Genomic DNA, 21,587 nt, shown 5'->3' with positions numbered 1-21,587 from the left:
CGTCCGGATACTAAAGTGTGTATAGGTGTATGTGTTTGTGTATTCCCACGTAACATCCACTCTGAACTGAAAGGCAGTTCATATTCTGATGTGGCGAGACAATACGTCATGACTCCCTCTGTCACTCTGAATGCAGGCATGCCCTTCTTTGAACGCTTTAAAAACGGCGGGCTGTTTAATTAATTCCCTGGTGGAAAAAATCTGTTGTCTTTCTAAATGATTGGTGCATTGCAAATGTATATTCTAATGATATGGTGTCATGTAATTTTATGAGTTCTGCAATTGCTGAATTCAAGCCAAGTGTAAAAGGGATGAAACAGTGGAAGCATAAGGCTGTAGATGGAGAATGTTTTATTCTTCACAAAAAGGATGCATGAACTAATGCCTGAACTGAGCCACTAACTTGTAGGGGTCCAGGTGCAGGAGAGTGATGCCAGAGGAGGAAGGGATACCTGCTTCCTTTGCCCTTTTTGGGTGCAGGCCGCCTCGGGGCACCAGGATCAGCAGTCGTTTGCAGTCTAGAAGGAAAAGTGGAAAAGTGGCTACCAAATGGCAAATGCGGCACAGAACACTTTCTGTTTCCTAAAAAAATGTCAACTGGATGGTTTCTACAGCACAAAAACGAGATACTTAATTCTGGCCTTCTGGTAGGGCTTACAAATGTACCCAATTTGAGAAATATCTGCAGCTCCAGAAATCTGCAGTCCTGGTTGAATGTCAATGAGCAGGCAGAACTTGGGAGAAAAGATAATACCTTGACACCAGAGTCGCCCGTCCTTTTAAAAGAGGGCTCTGGGGCCGTGGCACTAGATCCAGTGCAAGGCAAAGACCTGAGCCGATGGCATGCATGCTTCTTTCATTACACTTACATCACCCGGGCTTTTAAACAGACTTAGAGATGCTCACCTACTTTCAAGACGTTAAAAAGGGAGAGAGAGAGAGAGCGAGAGAGAGAGCTTTAAATTACACAAATACATATAACTGTACATAAGCAAATACTTTAAAATGAATGCAAACATCTTTAAAAATTAATTATGGAAATCAAAATCAAAAAGAGACCCAGAATAAAAAGGTTGTTCACAAATTAAACCTGTTATCGGGGATGGCAAACTTAGGAAACTGTGGTCTGAGGGATGAATCCAGCCTTCCATCTGTTTTTGCAAATAAAAGTTTTATTGGAATAGTTACGACCATTCATTTACATATTATCTGTGGCTGCTTTAATGTCTCAACAGCAGGATTGAGTTGAAGAAGAAATCATATGTCCTGCAAGGCCCAAAATATTTATTATATGGTCCCCTTCACAAAAGGTTGCTAACCTATTATATACCACACACAGCATCTTCATCATGATGCCAGTGAGCTGAGGTACAAGGACATCATCTTTACCAGTGTTTCAAAATCAGAATAATTACACATAAACATCTCCATATTATACTTAGTGACTCTAATATTCTGCTTAGAATGTGTGCAGCCCAAAACAATAACTACCTAAAACACAGGCAGTATTAGAAATCTGTGTACAGTTGTATTCATGTTGATATCTATGCCAAGAGTGGATAAAGATAAGAGGCGAGCTAATTTGAGGGCAAGAAAACAGTAAGAAAAATAAGAATTCAAAATACTATACTAGGAATTACTATTTGGAACTTAGAATTATCTTAGTATGGTTTCCTTTAGATTAAAACCATGAGACTAGTGTAGGACCCATACTGGAGCAAAAAACAATTTACAACGGCAAGTTATTACCCATGGATTGCGACACATTTTAAATATGAAATAAACAGCACTTCTGTAAAAACATTAATTTTTTTAATTATGTAAAGTGAAATAGCAAAATAAGAATGTGTTTATTTCTAAAGTAAATATTTTAGTCCAAGTTGCTTTATAGGTCAATTACTTTGACATTTCCCACAAGATTTAGTTATTAACTACAATTCAGCTGTCAGTATTAGACAGTAACACATTGATTAAAATATATTATAAACCTTTCTTTACCTCTTTAACTTAAATGAAATATGAAATTAAGGATCTTGTAACATAATTCACACTGGAAAACAGCTTTAAATGCTATGACTTACTCTCATACAGAAAATGCCACTGGAAACAGCTGTGCTGGTCTAATGCTTGAAAGTGGCGAGCACAATGCCTGACAGGTATTAGGTACTCTGTGTTTGTCACTCATTCTCTCAAACGCACATTCAAAGAAATTCAGGCCAAGGAGAAACTGCATAATGAGAATTGTAAGTATAATCTTTTACCAACAAATACATAGTTTTGACAAAGACTTTGGCAATGGATAATGGAGAATATGAGGTGGTAGTCAAAATTTCAAACTGCCTGGGTGAAATCTACCAAATGAGGCTCTAGGTTGTGCAAGATGACATCACTGACTTCCCATGTCATTAACCCACAAAAAGGATATACTCCTTCAACAGTCAGGTTTTCCTTTTACATTTGAACATCTGCTCAAAGACGGCAGTAAGCTCATGTTAGAAAAACACAACAGCACATATGCGCAACCCACCAGAAAGAAAGAACCCCTGACGGGGGCCTCTTGCTCTGTACTGAGAGCTCTTTCTGATTAGGACTGCATTCCCGTGGTCGTGACAACTTTATACTGGTTGAAGAAGAATAAGCCCAGTTTGAACTGAAACGGTGACTCTAAACTGGAGACAAATAAATGGAGAAGGTAGAGGGTGGTTGTTTTTCCTCTCATGTCCCAACTGACCTATTCTGCACATTTGCGCCAAAGGCATAAGGCGAGGTGTTGGCTCTCTGAAGAAGCCCCTTTAGAAAGGAGCCTTCTGGGCTCTTTGCAAAGGGTCTTAGAAATTCAGTAAGTATTTATCCTGAGTAATAAGATCTATAAATGCAAAGGCAAAGAACAGAAGAAAGCAAAACATAACAATGATAACAATACCCTTAGAAACTAAGCAGAACAGGGGATAAAGATTGATTTTGGAAGAAATAATCAACGTATCACAAAAAGAAAACATAACACTGGCAAGTCATTTGTAGCTGACTTTAATTGCCTTTGGTATTCAGACACGAGAAAATGGAAGCATCGTTCTGAGCTCTAGTCTCCTCATTGCCATAGGGAAGGCAGGGGAAGAAAACCCTACCTTTTGTCCTTCTCCGCTTCTTTGCTCTTACCAGAACTAATCCTGCTTGGATACTCTTTGTCTTCTCTGAAGCTCCAGTAATACAAGCAGAATAGTTGGGGTGGGAGGTTCTGCCTCCCATCACTTGAGGCATCCCAAGGAACCATGAAGGTCCCATTTTCTCTGCTTTCTCCTCAAGTCAAATGAGGGAGAGCGCACGGCCATTCGTGCAGCTGCTCTGGGTCTTTGCCAGATCACTTGTCTTCAATGACTCAGAAGTGGGCTTGTGCTATTTTTAGGATGAAGGTAATTAAAAAAAAATAACCCAAATACTTTCTCTTTTTCTTCTAAAGTCATATTAAAGCACTCTACTCTTCTCATTTTAAAATTATTTTTTTCAAGTAGTAAAAGGCATCACACATTCAAAACATGTGATAAAATTGAACGCTTAAGGATTTGAAGAATGCAACAGGTTGTTTGCTTATTGTCAAAGTAAACTGAAAAAATTATGGTTGGTTATTTATTGATGATCTGTTGAACTGTGTGGACTGTTTCACTATGGTGTAAAATGATCAACCTTAGGGAATATTTAATTATGTTAATTCACAGTCTTTTCCCAATTTAAATTTACATGCTAATAGAACTGGGAAGAAAAGCTATCAAAATAAGGAAAGAAGACTTCAGAATTGCAATGTTAGCTATCTGCAAATACTGTTTCATGAAATCTTTTAAATTCAGAGTAAATATTAATTACAATATTTCCAACTTTTATTAATGTCAATGGTGGCTGATTGTACTAAACAAGAGGAGAAAGTGTCTTACATAGTGAGACAAAATTATAAGCATTCCACATTTATATTATAGTCCTTGATAAAATTTAAGTTTGCCTGTGCCATTAAAGAGAAAACTAGACATTTCTTCTACAAGAATTACCACCGCAAAACCCACTGATGGTAAGAGAAAGACCCTTAGACACGTATCTCAAGTTACATGAAACATGGTCATTGCACCACATTTTTACCATGAAAATGTATTTTGAAGCTTTCTGATGAACTCTTTGGATTAATTTGTGTCCTTGGAGAAAATACTGAATTAAGTTGTTTACAAAAATACTTTTGAGAAGCTTGTTCTGATGAGATCATCGTCTCCTTCTCCCTTACCCAGGTCAAATCAAGGAAGTTTCTGTTTTGTTTCTGATTTAATAAATCATAATAGCAGTGTTTCTCATCAAGGCAAATTCAAAGCCACATATGGTACAGGATGTTTTGTAAAGCCACATAATAAAAGCTGTTTAGTTGAGTAACTATACTAAATTTATAATAAGGATAAAGTGGGTAAAATTTACTTGGTAGATTTGCTGGTTTGGAAAAAAATAATTTCCCACCAACAAAACCAAGGCTTTCTCTTAGAACAGGTTTCAAGGGAATGGTCTACAGCCTTTCCCCCGCATTTTTCATGCTACCAACACTTGACTCAACGACATGCAAAAAATTCCAAACCCAGGCTCAGAAATAGTGGCTATGATAAAAAGCACTTTATGATTCCAAATGGAGACAAAAACTTGAGCAGTATTCTTTGTGAGATCATGCCCCCAGAGAAATTTAATTTTAACCAAGATATATGAACAAATTAGGTTGGGATTTGAAATGGCTGCCAGTCTGGTCATCTAATGGGGAACTTGAAAAATCAGACAGGGCTAAGTACTTCAGTACTTAACAACAACAACAACAACAAAAACCCCTTAATTCATCCCAATATTAAAATGGAGAATGGATTAAGCAATGTGTAAATAATTGATTTGAAAGCTGCTCCACTGAGGGAGGAAACAAATATATAACTGGTTCCAATGGCCGGCTGTACTCCTGCAAGGCCTTGTCCATACTCCTGCTTTGTTCTGATGATGCCGAGGCTCCAAGGCTCAGGACTCTACAAACAACGTAGTAATAATAGGCATCATACCTCAGTGACCATTCCATTAAGAACCAAAGTTCATCAGGTCCCTGTCCTACACGTACCGGAACTTGTTTTGGTCAGGTATAAAATGGAATAATTTCAAAGTTGATGTATGTACAAGTTGAAATTCTTGCAAGGAAGAGTCACTCTTTACTCGGCCGTGCTGACTTCACAGTCCAGGTCTCCGAGAGCCCCCGGCCGGCATACTTCCATAGTGGTCCATGTAAACAAGACACAGGTGAGAATGGCCCTTCGGGGGGCTGCTTTCATCGAACAGCAGCATTTCCTGAAAGCGTGGTATTGGATAAGTGTAACACAGGCAGAGGGTGCGCCTCTGTATTAAACACCCAGTGGTCTAAAGGTAAAAGGTCATCACCAGAAAACAGCAGATACAAATATCTGAAAGTAAAAGAGAACTTCAATTAGAATTCAACAAGACTATCAAGCGACATCAATTCTAATGGCAAAGGAAACCCACAACCTATTTTGAGCAACTGAGATGAAAAATACATCACATAGTATCAGTCTAAATTTCAATTGCTCAAATGATCAAAAACACACAAACCATGCGTTCTAGAGTAGAAAAATCCAGTAAAGCACAAGCAAGTAGTCCTATAATACGACATTAGCAAAACAACAGGAAAATCCATATACCTAGCAGAAGCGCATAAAACAAGAAAGACATTCTCTTAAAAATCGCATCTAGTAAATTCCCGGCTATTTAAAAACACTGGTAGAAACACATAAAGCACATTATTGGACAAAGTAAGAACTTTTAGACACTATTCCTCCAAATACATCGTTAGTATTTTGCAGTTCTTGGAGAAAGTACTTCAAGCTGCTACAGGTTCCAGACAACTTTGTCAAAAAGTCCCAGTTTCATGGAAGGTTAAATAATTACCCCTGGTATTGGGTGACAGAGAAGTCCTGGTGAAACCCACAGGAGCAGTTCTACTGTCTATAGTCCTATTCTGTGCGGTAGTCAGAGTCAACTCAGTGAGAGTGGAGACTGGATGACAGCACTGCTTATATGAAAGCAAGGATCCCCACCAGCACTTCAAGTTGTACAACCACTTAGAAATTAAAATAAGAGTTAATATACACAACGAATCTTACCTATAATGTTAAGCACAGTCTAATCTGAATACTAGTAGGGGAGTCATCAAACTATAAGACATGGAGTCAGAAGATTTGGGCTCTAACTTTTGACTTTGGAACAATTAGCTGGGCCTTGGAGAGTCTCATGGATCATTTCTTGGGTTGGCCTAAGTTTCTTTCTTTTTAAGAAAAACTACAATGAACTCACTCCCATTGAGTCGAATTTTATAAAATCAGTAAGGTGAGGAATGTGAAAATTCTAGATCACAAATCTTAGTATCATTATTAAAAATCAAAACCCCAAACTCTACCAGATGGCCTGGAGTAGTTCCCAGCTCCTGGTGCCACCCCACGTTGGAGAGTACAACTATAAAGCATGGCGTTTTGAATGGCTCCATTTGGGGAAGAAGATAGCCAGGGCTTTTCCTGAGGTACCTAGGGGTGAACTGGAACCTCCAACCTTTTGGTTAGGAATTGATTGTGGTAACTATTCCTTACTACCTAAGGAATCCATTATTTTTAAACCATCCTTTAAATAAAAGGATTCAAGTAAACACAATGCGATGACTCGTGGTAACCCCATGTGTGCAGAGTGAGAACTGTATCACAGGGTTTTCGAGGCTGCGACCTTTCGGCAGCAGACTGACTGCTAGGCATCTCTCAGGATTGGTTTGAAGTGCCAACCCTTTGACTAGTAGTTAGTTGTTAACCCTTTATACTACCCAGGGATCTCTGTGGTTTGACTGTTGTTTGCAGGAGTCATTGAGCCAGAACGGACTCATAGCAAACACTGCCTGGCCCCGCACCATCCTCACAACAAGTGCTATGTTCGAGCCCACAGTTGCAGTCAAGTCCATCTCATCCAGGGTCTTCCTTGGTCCCCGACACTGCTGGCCTTCTCCAGAAAACTGGCTCTACCTGACAGCATGGCCAACGGGTGTGAGACACTATTTTCTCCTCAAGTCTGAGGTGCACTTAGACTGTACTTGGGCTGTGTTCATTCTTCTGCCTGTCCAAGGCAAAGTCTGTATTCTTCCCCAACACCACCAGAAAAGTCTCTACTCAAACACTTCACTTCTTCGTGTTCCCCTTTTCCATTGTCCAGCTTTCACATGCATTATGAGGCAACGAAATTTCCTGTGCTTGGGCCTGGCAACACCTCAATCTTCAAAGTGACATCTTTGTTTCCTAACACTTTAAACATGCCTTTTGCAGCAGATTTACCCAATGCAAGACCCTGTTTACTTCTTTGTCTGCTGCTTCTATGGGCATGGACTATGAAAACAAGTAAAGTGAAATTCTTAACAACTTCAAGCTTTATCTGTTCATCATGATGTTGCTTCTGGTCCAACTATTTTCTTTCTAGTGAGGCTGGAGGCTGCAGTCTTCGATCATCAAAAAGTGCCTTGAGTCTTCCTGGCTTTTCAGCAAGTTGTTATCTGTATAGCATAGGTTGTTAATTAGCCTCCCTCCAATCTTGATGTCATGTTCTTCTTCATCTAGTCCATGGGCCTTGCCTATCTTGTTAGAATATATTATCATAACATAATTTTATCCATTATAATTTTATATACATTTCTAAATCTGCTCTTTGAGATTTTCTGCTCAGTTCTTATTTCATCAGTTCTTCTCTATACATGGCAACAAGGTTTAGAATCTCGTCTGACATTCATTTTCATCTTGTCTGTTTTTCCTGTTGTTTTAATGACCTTTTACTTTCTTCCTGTATCTCCTTGATGTCATCCCATAATTTATCTGGTCTTTAGAAAACAGTATTCAATGTGTCAAATATATTCTTGAAATGGTCTCTAATTTCAAGTGGGATAGATTCAGGTTGTACTTTGGCTCTCATCGACTTGTTTTCTTTCAGCTTCAAATAGAACTTGCAATATGAGCCATTGAGGGTCTGTTGTGTGGCTTGATCTGGACGATGACTTTAAGTTCCTCCAGCATGTATTTCCACAGATGTAGTCTATTTGATTCCTCTGTATGCAATGTGATAAAGTCCATGTGTGTAGTCATCATCTTACGTTGTGCAACAAGATACATTGCAATGAATGATTAGGGCACACAGGAACGAGGGACATCCTCTCAGGTGTGAGTGTATTTAGTATTCTAGTTGGTGCGTAGGAGTGTCTCATTGTACTTGTAATTTGTGCTAATGATGCTGAACATCTTTTCATGTGCTTATTTGCCATCCTTATATCCTCTTTTTTGCATGAGTGTCTATACAAATAATTTGCTAGGTCTTAAATTGTGTTGTGTGTTTTCTTAGTATTGAGGTTTGAAACTGCCTTATACATTCCAGATATGTTTTGCAAAGATTTTAATGACGTTTGTGGCTTGCCTTTTGATCCTCTTGACAATGTCTTTCAAATAGCAGATTGAATGACATAATTTCTTTATTTTGCATAAAGAATTCCATTTCAGTTAGTTTTAATTATTAGTCTCTATCCTCTCTCATTGCACTATCTTTGGGCCTTTGTACATTTGTCAAAAGTCAACTGTCCACCTGTGTATGTTTTTTTCTTTCTGAATTCTATGTTCCGTTGGCCTATTTACCTACATTACACTACCACTTCACTATTTTGATTGTTGTTTTTTTCTAGTAACTCCTAAAATAAGCTAGAGTAAGTTTTCAAACTTTTTTGGATTATTTTAGGTCTTCTGGATTTCCACATGACATTTTAAATGTTTACCAATTTCTCTATTAAAAAAAAAAAGCCTGTTAAGATTTTGATTGAGACTGCATTGAATCCAAGAGGGACTCAAACAGTTCATGGAAAATGGAATTCAAAATTAATAGGACTTTCCCATGAGCTTTTTGAAGGACCCTTGTACAAATCAACTTAGAATAAACATCTTAACAATACCGAATCTTCAGAATCATGAAAAAGATCTCTGCTTCCTTTGGTATTGTTCTTCAATTTGTCTTTGATTGCAGTGTATATATCTTTAACATGTTTTCTTAATATTTATGCCCAAATATTTTATGTTGGTGTTTTTTTCCCCCCTTTTCAATTTCTGGTTGTTAATTGGTAGCATTTCTCATTGATTTTATTTAATTTTTTTCAATGTGGGATGGGTGCAATGGTGCCTTCGAGGAGCAAACTGGCCCTAGACTTTTCCAAGTTCCTATTTCTTTGCCTCCAATTCTTACTTGTCTAAGGACAGGGAACCACATACACACCTTTGTAGAAGGATGTACAATTGATTTTAATATGTATCTGCAACCTTGCAAAATTCAATCATTAGTTCTCATAGGGGTGTGCGCGCGCACGCGTGTGTGAATGCCGTAAGGTTTTCTATATAGGCAATCATGTCATCAACGAAAAAAGACCATTTGCCTTCCCAGTCTGGTTGTCTTTTCTTTTCTTATTTTTTGGTCTGAGTGCACTGGCCAGAAAATTCCAATACAATGTTGGACCAAAGTGATGACTGCAGACATACTTGTCATTTCCTTGACCTTACAAGGAAAGCATTTTAGTAGGAGTTTTACTGATGTCTGTTTTAGATTGAGGAAGTTTTCTTCTATTCCTAGTTGATGAGAATTTCTACCACAGACTATAGATTTTGTCAAATGACATTTGTGTCTACCCTAACATGATCATGTGATTTTCTATTTTAGTTCATTCATAGATTTTCAAATGCCAAACCAACTGTTATCTGATGTAAACCAAGTCCTCATAGTATATTATACAATAATATGTTGAACTTGATTTGCTAAAATTTGGTTTAGATATTTTAATTTTGTGCTCATGAGGGATATGGATTTTGTTTCTGGTGAGAACGCTGCCATCACCTGTATGTATGTGCTATCATCTCTTCTCTGTACAGCTGTCACTGTCCTGTGATTGCTTTACCATCTTTTTCTTTATTACTAATTTTGAGCAATTTCATTCTGTTGGGTCATGATGAAAATTTATGCATGATTCTGGTGTTTGGGGCTTGCAGAGTTTTTGATCTTTGGATGTATGATTTACATCAAGTTTGGGGAAATTTTGACCATTATTTCTTCAATGCTTTGTCTCTATGCTCTGCCATATCTTTAAAGATTCTAGTTTCATAAAGGCACTTCAAAAAATTCTTTAATTATATTTCCTACAAACTTTTTGAGGTTCCCTTGTATATGATAAGCCACTTGGAGCTGTCCCACAGCTCACTGATGCTCTTTCATTTAAAAAATTCTTTTTCCTCTTATTTCGTTTTGGTAGTTTCGATTGCTGTCTTCAAATCAATGATCTTTCCTCTGCCATGTCTACTCTGCTATTAATCCTATCCAGTATATTTTTCAATGACTGCATTATAGTTTTCATGTTAAAGGTTTAATTTAGATTTTTATATCTACTATGCATTTATTTAACATATAGTTTCCTGTTATTTTTGTTTCCCATTAATTCCAATCCTTGTGTAAGCCCTAAGGGGTGGTAGAAGAACTGGATTGAAGTGTAGGTTCTCTGCCTCCTATCTCAGGATTGATTCTATTTCAGGTCCGCATGCCCCTGCTTCTTGATTTGAGTCTAGAATTTCACCTTGCACAGTTTTCCTAGGGAATAATCTTTAGTCAGGATAATTTTCTAATAGTCTTCTTATAAGGCAGCATTTATTTTTCAGACTGGATCCATCTTTTCTGCTTCACCGCACCCATTAGGATCTTATAAATCACGTAGCAGCATTTCAATCTTTCTTCATGACTATGTTATTGCAGGGTGCCAATTACAATGCATGCTGACTCCATGTGATAAAGTAGAAACAGCTTATAGGGTTTTCTTATCTGTCATCTTTAAAAGAAGATGATCATCAGGTCATTTCCCCACAGAACTTTTAGGTCAGTTTACATTGCCATCATTTCAGTTAGCAGCTAAGTGCTTAATCACTGCATAGCTAGGGCTGGTTATACTAACAAAACAAACTCATTCCTTTGGGCTGCTGCTGGCTCCTTGTGACTCTAAAGAAATGGCCCTGTGGGTTGCCAAGACTGCACCCTTTCATAGGATAGTGGTTTCAACCTGATAACCTAGTAGTCATAATTCACCCACCATGCTAAAACATTCACATGCTACCTTATACATTTCAGCACTTGAATACATAAACACTTTACACTTTTATATGTCTACAAAAAGGAGAGTTGGTATCGACCATAAGCCTCTCATGGGTGGAGTATAGTTTACATGTGTTTTGGGTCTTAAACAGTATCATTCTGAGAAGCTACCCATCGTCCTCATGCTGATTCCAGTAGGAAAGAGTGGACCCTACGGTTTCCAAGGCTGTAATTGTTACAGATCAGACTGCCACAGCTTGCTGACATGCAAAGGCTGATGAATTTGAACCACTGGCCTTGTGATAGAACCACTAAAGGCCTCCTGTCTGAGAGTTGATACTTACTACTTATTACTTGGACTTACTGTGCAAATCAGCCTTCAAGGATAAGTAAGCAGAGAACCAGGGACTTGAAGATACTTTTTTTACCCAGCTGAAAAATCATGCTCTCAAAATGCACACCAAATTTAGTAACGTGAAGGGTCAGTGAAAGAGTGGGACATTAGATAGATTGATATAACAGTCACAAAAATGAACTGAAACATACACATACTAACACTCATGAATATGACACGTTTAATTCAATTACCAAGAGCTTGAGTAAGACTCGCTGGCAACTTACAAGAACAGTAACAACATGGCCAGAGATTAACTTTCAGATCCAATTACAGCAAGATCAAAGGCAAAAGGAAGGGGGCAGTGGCTTTGTTTCATTCTTTCGCAAACTATGTTTCCTTTGTCTAAGGATCCCTACCTTCAACTAGAGCACTGATTCCTGCACTTCAAAATGTAAAAGCCATACTATTGTTGATGTTTTGTTCATAAAACCATTATCTATCCTTGAAGCTACTATGAACTTTGTTCTCGAGTGAACTAGCATTAATAGTCTAGTTGGCTAAGTACATATTCATTTGCTTTTTCTGAGAATAACTTTATAGCCAGGCAAATTAAGATAACAGTAGTTATTTGTGAAAGCTATTTTTCTCACTTTTTATTATAAAAGTTTTCAAACGTACGAAAACACTGACACTCAATGAAACTCATGAATATTTACCTTTTAGATATTACAATTAATAATTTTATACCCTTAGTCTATCATGGATCTATGACTTTATTCATACATTAATATCTATTTTTTAAATTGTAAGATGTTTTCCTCAAAAAAGTTAATTAGCAAACTCAGCTAATTATGAAAAAAAATTAATAAAATTGTTTATAAAAGAAGTAGTTTTATTTGAACTTTTTAAAAGCCAACATAAACTAAGGATAGTTAACTTGAATGTTGAAAGAACCAGATTAAAAGATTTCAGAATTTTATTTACTTATGGCAAGTTATTTGACAGTGAAATAGATTAAATTACTTTTAAGTCAGTAATTTCATCTAATTTATAATTATCAACTAAGTATGAAATCATTTGTCATAATTAAGTAAAATTAGAAATTAAGAATTCCCAGAAAGAAAAAGAGCAAGATGTCTATTTGTTCATAAAAATATGAATTATTCTTTTATGATTTTTCTTTAAAATGTTAAGGGACCATTAAAAAGTGAATGGAAAGGAAACAGATGGAGAGTGGGCCCCTGCTCAAGTACTCCCTCAACACAAGAACACTGTTCTAACTATTCGGCAGTCTGAGATGCTCACCTGCCTGGCATAATTGCTGATGACAATGGGTGCACAGGCAAGAGTGGTGAAGGAAGCTGATAGTGCCCAGCTACCAAAAGACATAGCACCTAAAGTCTTAAAGACCTGAAGATAAACAAGCAACTATCTAGCTGAGACAACAAAACCCACATGAAAGAAGCACACCAGCCTGTTCCGACTAGATCACTGAAGACAAAGTAGGTGTATAAGCAAAAGTTGCGAACAAATCTGATGGTGCCTGGCTATCAAATGATATAGCATTAGGGGTCTTAAAGGCTTGAAGACAATCAGGCGGCCATCTAACTAAGAAACAACAAAGCCCACGTGGAAGAAGCACACCAGCCTACCCCGACACGAACGCTGAAGACAAAGCGGGTGTATGGGCAAGTGTGGTGAAGAAAGCTGATGGTGCCCAGTTGTCAAAATATATAGAATCTGGGGTCCCATAAGCTGGAAGATAAACAAGGGGCCATCTAACTGAAAAACAACAAAACCCACATGGAAAATGCACACCAGCCTGTGAGATGACAAGGCATTGAAGGGATCAGGTATCAGGCATCAAAGACAAAAAAAAATCATAGCATTGTGAGTGAGGGCGAGTGCAGATTGGGAACCCAGGGCCCATCTGGGAGAAATGAGACATCCCCTTGCAGAAGGGTTGTGGGGAGGTGATGAAGCAGTCAGAGTGTAGTGTAGCAATGATGAAACATACAATTTTCCTCTGGTTCTTGAATGCTTCCTCCCCCGACTATCATGATCCTAATTCTATCTTACATAACCAGCTGGACAGGGAGATGTACACCGACATGGATAGGAACTGGAAATACGGGGAATCCAGAACAGATGAGCCCCTCAGGAACAGTGGTGAGAGTGGCGATAGGGAAAGTTGGAGGGAGGGTGAGGGAGAAAGGGGAAACAGACGACAAGATCTACATGTAACCTCCTCCTTGGAGGACGGACAGTGGAGAACTGGGTGAGGAAGACGTCGGATGGTATAAGATATGATAAAATAATAATTATTTATAAATTGTCAAGGGTTTGGGGGGAGTGGGGAGGGAGGAGAAAATGAGGAGCTGGTGCCAGGGGATCAGGTGGAGAGTGAGTGGTTTGAGAATCATGATGCCAACATATGTACAAATGTGCTGGACACAAATGATGTATGTACGGATTGTAAAAAGAGTTGTATGAGCCCCCTATAAAATGATTTACAAAAAGTGAGTGGAAAAACCAAGTGTCGAATACTTACACATTACAGTACTATTCATTAAAAGAAAGAAAAAAAATGATTGATACATACAATAAAATAGAGGCATCTCACAAACATCATGCTGAAAAAGAAGCCAGATACAAAATTACTACGTAATGTATGATTCACTCCTGGACTTGAAGGTCAAGGACCATAGTCGCAGGGGACATCTAGATCAAGTCGTAAAACACTGTTCAAAAAGACAAGAGTCTACATCCTATTTTGGTGAATAGTGACTGGGATCTTAAAAGCTTGTAAAGTGTCATCTAAGAAGCAACTATTGATCTTCTTCCGACTTGAGCGAAACAGAATACAGAAAACCAAAGATATAAGGAAACAATCAATCCCAAGCACTGATTGCCCCACATGAACTGCAGTTTCTTAGCCTACCAACCTCACGTAGCCAAGACGACAGGAGAAGGTCCTGGTTAGAATGGGTTAAAAGCGTACAACAAAAAAATGACCAAGCTTACTGGTCTGAAAGGAGCTGGGAAGAGGGGTGACATTTAATCAAGTCACCCTTACATGATGGCTGGCATTGCTTCTCTTTGGTGCGGTGTGTGATGTTACCCATTGCTGATGCTTTTCGGGCTTTCTATGACCTATGGGCCCGATAGCCCCAGCCCCGAGACTACTGCTCTTTACTAGTCTAATAGAGACAACCTGCTAACTTGAAACTGTAGACATTCCCAGAGGCCACCTACCAAATCAAACATGGGAGCAGAGGCAAAAAATAGCTCCTGTGAAGAATGTGCTTCTTAGATCAATCAATTATACAAGAGCAAAACGGCAACAGGCCCTCAAAACCAACAATGAAAAGACAGGGAGGGGCAGGGCCATCAGACGAATGGAAATAGGGAACCTGAGTAGAGGACAGGGTGAGTACTGACACACTGGGGTGGGGGGCTTCTCTCAATGTCTGGGAACAATTAATTGTGTATCAAGTATTGACTGGAAAATTTGCTATGTATACTCTCACCTACAACACACACACACACAATGTAAAAAGAAATAAAAGGGCACACTTTAAAAAAATAAAACACCTCCATAAAATTGCCTTAGGGAAAAGCAACAAATGGAAAAGGATCTTAAAGGAAAATAACTACATTATATCTGCTTGTTATACAAATACAATTTGGGTTGTAGCTCCCTCTACTGTAGAAAAAAGGCAGGCAAACTAAAATCGTTGCACCCGGGTGCCTATGCACATTCCAGAGTCTGATGTTCAGCTTGCACTGTTTAAGCACATGTAGACCATGGTTCTGGCCATCCAGTGCATCTCTCGAGGAGACTGGACTACCTAAGTGTAACAGGTAAGCAGTGCTTTGCATGACTGCACGTCCTGAACCTTCCTTGTCAGTGCAGACCAATCTTTGATTCTCAGTCGGTTTACTGAGCCATAGGCAGAAGTGGTTCTCGAAGGGTGGTTTCGAACACCAGCAGCATCAGCAGCTCCTGGGAAGTTGTTAGAAATGAAAAGTTACAGGCTCCACTGTACACCTTCTGAACAGAAATTCTGCTGATGGAGCGCAACAATTGTTTGAAGAAGCCTTCCAGGTGAATTCTGAAGGTTGGCAACTTGAAACCAGCAGCTGCTCCTCAGGAGAAAGACAGGGCTTTCCACTCCTGCAAACAGTTCGTCTCGGGAACTCACAAGGGCAGTTCTCCCCTGTCCTCTAGGCTTGCTATGAGACGGCATCCGCTCGATGGCAATGAGTCGAGTGTCTGAGCCTTATGCTTACCAGCTTTGTGCTGGTTCCAATGGCAGTCAGGTCTGCACCGTTTTTGCCTTCCTTTGTCTTGTGGCCATCTGAACCTGTTTCCCCAGTGACCACAGACCTACTGCCCTGCCTCTCTCCCCGTTTGCACATCTTGCCTTGATCCTTCTAGCTTCATCAACTCCATGACCCACTGTCAGCCACGTCATAGTACTAAACTAAATACCGTGACCAAGGCTGAAGGCCAAACCCAGAAATAAAACGTCTGTTATTTTCTTCACCCTACCTATTGCCATGTTCACAAGATATTCTAAAATAAAATCGTCGTTTACCAGCTGTCTCCCTGAGAGTCAAATACTCTATCCTTTATCCAATAAGTATTTAATATTAAAGCACCTACTTTATGCCTGGCCCCTAATAACCAAAACATACCCAAATTACATCCATCTAGATAAGGAATGACTAAGGAAATTACCGTATAACTCAAGTACAAGCTGACCTGAATAACAAACAGCCAAGGCACTTAATTTTACCACAAAAACTGCATTAAAAATGTGCTGGAAAACTCGGCTTACACAAGAGTATACACGGTATATGGTGTAAGAAGAAAAATGCTATACAGAAAAGTAGACCTAGGAAAATGACAGGGAGTAAGGGAGCAATTTAAAATTTTATATAGGATGATAAGGGAGTATCTTAAAAAACACAATTGGGTATGAATAAAGTGATATAATTAAAAACAACTTAAGAATTTTCCTTTACGTAACACAGGCTAAAAATTGATTTACTACATCAAAACATACCGTATGTTCTCATGTATAAGCTGAGTTTTTCCAGCACCAAAAAATGTGCTGAAAAACTGGGGTTCAGCTTATACACGGGTCAGTGTAACATCTCGCTGCGCCCCTTCCCGGCATCCCACCCCCACCACTCATAACGGGACTAGCGCCCGTTATCTCGCGGGTGATTGCCGTTTCTCTGCTGTTCATTCAAAGCTCCGCTGACACTGCAGAGCTTTGAATGTGTGTTTACTCACATCTAAACAATCAGAGCCGTCCTACGACGTGTATCTTTGAATAAGCCTTTTAAAGACTGTATGCGAAGGATATGGCATGAATGGATGTCATCTGGACAAGCCCGACTAACAAAAGGAGGAAATCTCATGAAGCCTGACACAGAGTTAATAGCAAAGTGGGTTCATGATGCATGGGAAGACATTCCAGAAGACATGGTGCGATGTGCCTTCCAGAAATGCAGTATTAGTAATGCTATGGATGGCAGTGAAGACTGCGCTTCGTATGAAAATGACGGCAGTGATGGTGATGAAGGCGATCTAAGTGAGGAAAGCGTCTATGATGGCCTCACACCAGCTGAAGCTTTGCATTGGGATACGGATGATGATGAGGAATCCAGTTTAGAAGGATTTTAACTCTTTACATTTTAGCTTGGTTGCTGATTGAGCTCAGGGGATAGTACTCTTAAGGTATCATTGTTGATACCTTATTGTTTTTGTTGAACCTATTTTCCACTTACTGTGCTGGTTTACTAATGTTAAATGACTTGTCATTTTATTTATGTTTTTATTTAAAATAAATATTTAAATGCATTACCCCACTGATGTCGCAATTTTTAGTAATTTTATTTTCATTTGTTTTGATTATTGAAACTCACCAATAGCTTCTGCATTTTCCACCCTAGGCTTATACTTGAGTCAATCAATTATTCTGTTTTCCTAGGTAATAGTTAGGTACTTTGACTTATATTCGGGTCAGCTTATATTCGAGTATATATGGTAATTACATTGCATTTCTGTGTACTATGTGTGAGGCACTGGGGAGACAGAGGTGCGGTACAGAGGAAAAGCCCTTGCTTTTGGAAGTTGTACACTACCAGGGGATTTCAGTACTGGGACTCTTGGGAGGGGAGGTTTAGAATGGTGTTTGTTGGACTGGATAACTTCTAAATATTTTTGCAGCTCAAAAAACTTTCTTTCGATCCCAGACAGAAAGACAGCAACTATACTTGAAGATGAAAAATATGGCTGCAAATATTATTTTTTTCTGAATGCAAAAGTGTAACATTTTTTATAAGACCCAAATAACATCAATTAAGCAAGACCACAGAGCCCATTATGATGTTGTTCAACTATGCATTAACAAGTTCATCTGTGTTATATATGAATGTACGTGTCATAGATTATAAATAATTTCCCATGTTATTAAAAAGGCTGTAAAATGCAACTATTATTGGCAATTGTCTACTGTGTGGATGTGTCATCTTTATTTAATGAGCACCAAGCAATTCTTGTTATTATAACAGAAGTAAACATCTTGTGTAACATCTTTTCCTATAACTGATTATTTCTTTAAAATTCTTAACATATTCTTTTAATTTTCTGAAATTTTGTCATTTTGAATATTCGAATTATGTGACTTTTAAAAGCGACACACACACAAATTTCTGCCCAGATTTTGATGCCACTGAGAGTATAGGTATACTATGTTAAACTTGGTCTTCTTTATGGTAATATCTTTCCTTTAATAACAAAACTTATTTAAAAGACTATGTTCCCAACTCACCTGTTATTTCTCTTAGGCATTTTAATGCGATATACTTTTATATGAACACAGGAATACTAATTAAAATGCAGCCTCAGTATGCAAACTTTTCTCAATTTATCAGACTTTCAAGCAAAGATACAAAATTATTAATCTGAAATTCAAGGAAAGCCTAATTATGTCCAGATGAATCAATGTGGACTCGGAGGTGGAGTTCTAAAATGATACACTTCTCATTCAGGTTTTTGTTAAAAGACACTGATTTATGAGAGTAAATGGTACAAAGTAGTAGAATCATACAGATACTTCATTTAACAATTACAGAGTGCTTCAGGGAAACTGGCACTCCTCTGAAGTGCGGTATTCTAGCAGCTATGTTCCTTGAATTCTTTTAAATTAAGGGACTTTTGATCAACTGTTATTAAAACCAACAAATAGATCATTTTTTGAAGGAAGCAAAATCAGTAACAAAGACTGCAACACTCTCTTTCTCTCTCTTGTAAAGGGATAATACGGCAGGGTCCTGTTGCTTCACCTTTTCTTATAAAGCAATCTAGACTCTAAACAAAAGTCTTCAGCAGTTTCACATTAACTTAAAACTAGTCACAGCTTTTCCTTCCTTGCACAATTCCTCCCTCCAGCTGAAAACTGGACAGACATATACTCAACATTAATAAGAAATTTAAAATCTCCACAAATTGCATAAATGCAGTCTTCAAGCAGTTTCTCTCATAACTGTTTACCTAATTCAATCCGGAGTAGTTATCTCTTTTCATTCGCTCTTTGGATCCCGTGTCTTTGTTTCTGGTTTATAACTGTTTTTTCTTGTTACAGCACATTGCCCAAAAGCGTAATTAAAAAGAGCACATGGGAACAGATTTTGAAACCTAATGTAGGTAAAATTTAGAATTCAAGGAATTCATCTTCTCTCATAAGTTTGGTGAAATTGCTCCAATGCTTCTAGCTGTCACCAGTGCTCTTCAAGAGTCTAGAGCAATTCTGATTCCAGATACTTTTTACAAAACTTTTGAAAGTATCAAAAACTGTTAAAAGAACAAGCTGATCCCTCTTGGAAGAAATATAACCAAAGTGTTCCATCGAGGCAAAGACGGCAAGACTGTGTCTTCCATATTCTGGACACGTTGCCAGGAGAGATGGGTCCCTGGAGAAGGATCTAGTAGGTAAGGTAGAGCAGCAGAGCGAAGGAAAAGAAAACCCCCAGGGAGATGGACTGATATAATAGCTGCAACAATGGCTCAGGCAAATTGTGAGGCTGGGGCAGGCCTGGGCAGTGTTGTGCATAAAGTCCCTATGGCTCCGAACGGACTCAATGGCACCTAACAAAAACAACAACATTTGGGGCAATGTAAATCTGTCTGTAACATCTACCTTATAACCACTATCCTGAATACTACTTCATCCTGTTACAATGTAACACCACTACTATTATTGGTAACACTGCAGGGCAAGCATAGGACTCTTGGTTCAAGCACAGGCCAGTGGTTCAAACCCACCAGCAGCTGCTCTACAGAAAAAGACAAAGTTTTTTTTTTGTTCCAGTAAAGATCTATGACCTCAGAAACCCAAAGGGGAATTTCTACTCTCTCCTGAAGGGTTGCTATGAGTTGAAGTCAACTCCTTGGCAGTGGGTAGGAGCTGATGGGTATAGTTGATTCAGACAAGAATCAACAATGAATACTGCTAACACAGGGTAAAAGACTGTAGGACAAAGATATACACATGGTTTCAAAGACAACACTCCACATAGCACTTAATAATTACAAAGGCAAAAGGGTATCTTTATATGACCTTATGATAAACTTTAACTTTAAATTCAAATTTAAAAATCACCAATAATGGCCTAAATGTGATTCTTTACATCATGTGATGTGTAGTGAAGAATGTGGCTTTGTCCTTGGCTTTTAAGAAGTGATCTATGTCATATCTGACAAGCATGTCTTTGTTTAAGGCAGGGGTTGAACACACTGGATCATGGGATAGGACTGTTTGGGTGGAGACTAACCAAGCCAGAAAGATCAACTCTACTATGTAGGGTAGGTCTTTTGAGTCACACGGTAGCAGTTAAACTGGGCATTGAGTTCAATCCGGTGAACAGTTGATCAGGCGATCATGTCTACTTAATGAAGGCCCAGTAAAAATTCTGCACAGTGGCTAACACATCCTGAGCTGAGTGGAAACTCTACGTTTGGAACCCTCCCAGCCTGTGCCCTAGCATTTTCCCTGTAATGGATTTTAGCTGTATGTTTTCCTTGTAATAAACCATCATTAGGATTATAATAGCTTTAGTGTGTCCTAGAGAATTATTGAACCTGAGGACAGTCAGGAAACACCCGAACTTGCAATCAGGGTCAGAAGTTCAGTTATATACTTGGGAGCTCTGTTTCCTTTAGTTAAGCCCAGGCAGATGCAATGAGAAGGACCTACCTATTATCTGTGTAATACACATGCCCCAAATCATTTACCCACATCTCCTCATGAGGAAACCATAAGAAAAATTCAATTGAACAATACTCTTCTAAACAACTGGCTTTAACTCTTTAAAAATATTAATGCCATAAAAGATTCACAAAACGCAAGGGAGCTTTGTTCTAGATTAAAAGAGACAGGATGATCAAATACAACAAATGATCCTTTATTGGATCCTAGATTGGGGTAAAAGACAGCTGTAATGTATAATTTTGTAACCAATGGGAAAATTTGAAAATTGCGTGCATTTTAGCTAACAGTACTTATTGTTTCAATGTCACGGATCTGTCTGGATTTGGGTCAAATACAGATTTGAAAAGGGCAGAGAAGATCCATCATGTAAAGGAAGGCTTAGTAAAATGTTGGGAGCTGAGAAAAAAAAAGAGCTCTATAATGCACGAGCTCAAAAGCTGGGAAACAGTATCAGAGATAATTTTAAAATGTATCAGAATAAGGTGGATATTTAGGATACTAACACTCTAAGAAGGCAGGGGTTTTCATTCTTTCTGTCTACTTATCAATGTTTAGAATTTAGTAGGTTTTCAATAAATACATGTTGAACAAATCTTAAATATAAGATATATAAGTACATATAGGAAATAGAAATATAGAATTTACAAAAGATATGAAGAGATTCTATTATGGAGTGCAGGTGGTATAGTGTAATATAATGGGTTGATAATTTCAAGATCAGCAGCTCAAAACCACCAGCTGCTCCTTGACAGGAAGACTGTAAAGAG

General features: G+C 38.4%; 1 protein-coding gene and 1 non-coding gene across 3 annotated transcripts in view; both read right to left on the bottom strand.

The window, feature by feature from the left end:
* Positions 1-1,152: 1,152 nt before the first annotated feature.
* The window catches only part of MAN1A2 (mannosidase alpha class 1A member 2), a 170,558-nt gene continuing 150,123 nt past the window's right edge, over positions 1,153-21,587 (bottom strand). For both annotated transcript variants that reach the window (XM_075559997.1, XM_075560000.1), the window contains one exon: positions 1,153-5,456. In XM_075559997.1, the coding sequence (XP_075416112.1) occupies positions 5,324-5,456 (133 nt within the window). In that variant the 3' untranslated portion in view covers positions 1,153-5,323. The remainder of the gene's footprint in view (positions 5,457-21,587) is intronic.
* LOC142437822 (small nucleolar RNA SNORA38) lies at positions 9,228-9,358 on the bottom strand. Its single transcript, XR_012782337.1, has one exon. It is a non-coding gene; the product is annotated as a small nucleolar RNA SNORA38 (small nucleolar RNA).

The sequence above is a fragment of the Tenrec ecaudatus genome, chromosome 1 (assembly GCF_050624435.1).
Source record: "Tenrec ecaudatus isolate mTenEca1 chromosome 1, mTenEca1.hap1, whole genome shotgun sequence".
Lineage (NCBI taxonomy): Eukaryota > Metazoa > Chordata > Mammalia > Afrosoricida > Tenrecidae > Tenrec > Tenrec ecaudatus.
This window is presented reverse-complemented; position numbering and strand designations above follow the sequence as displayed.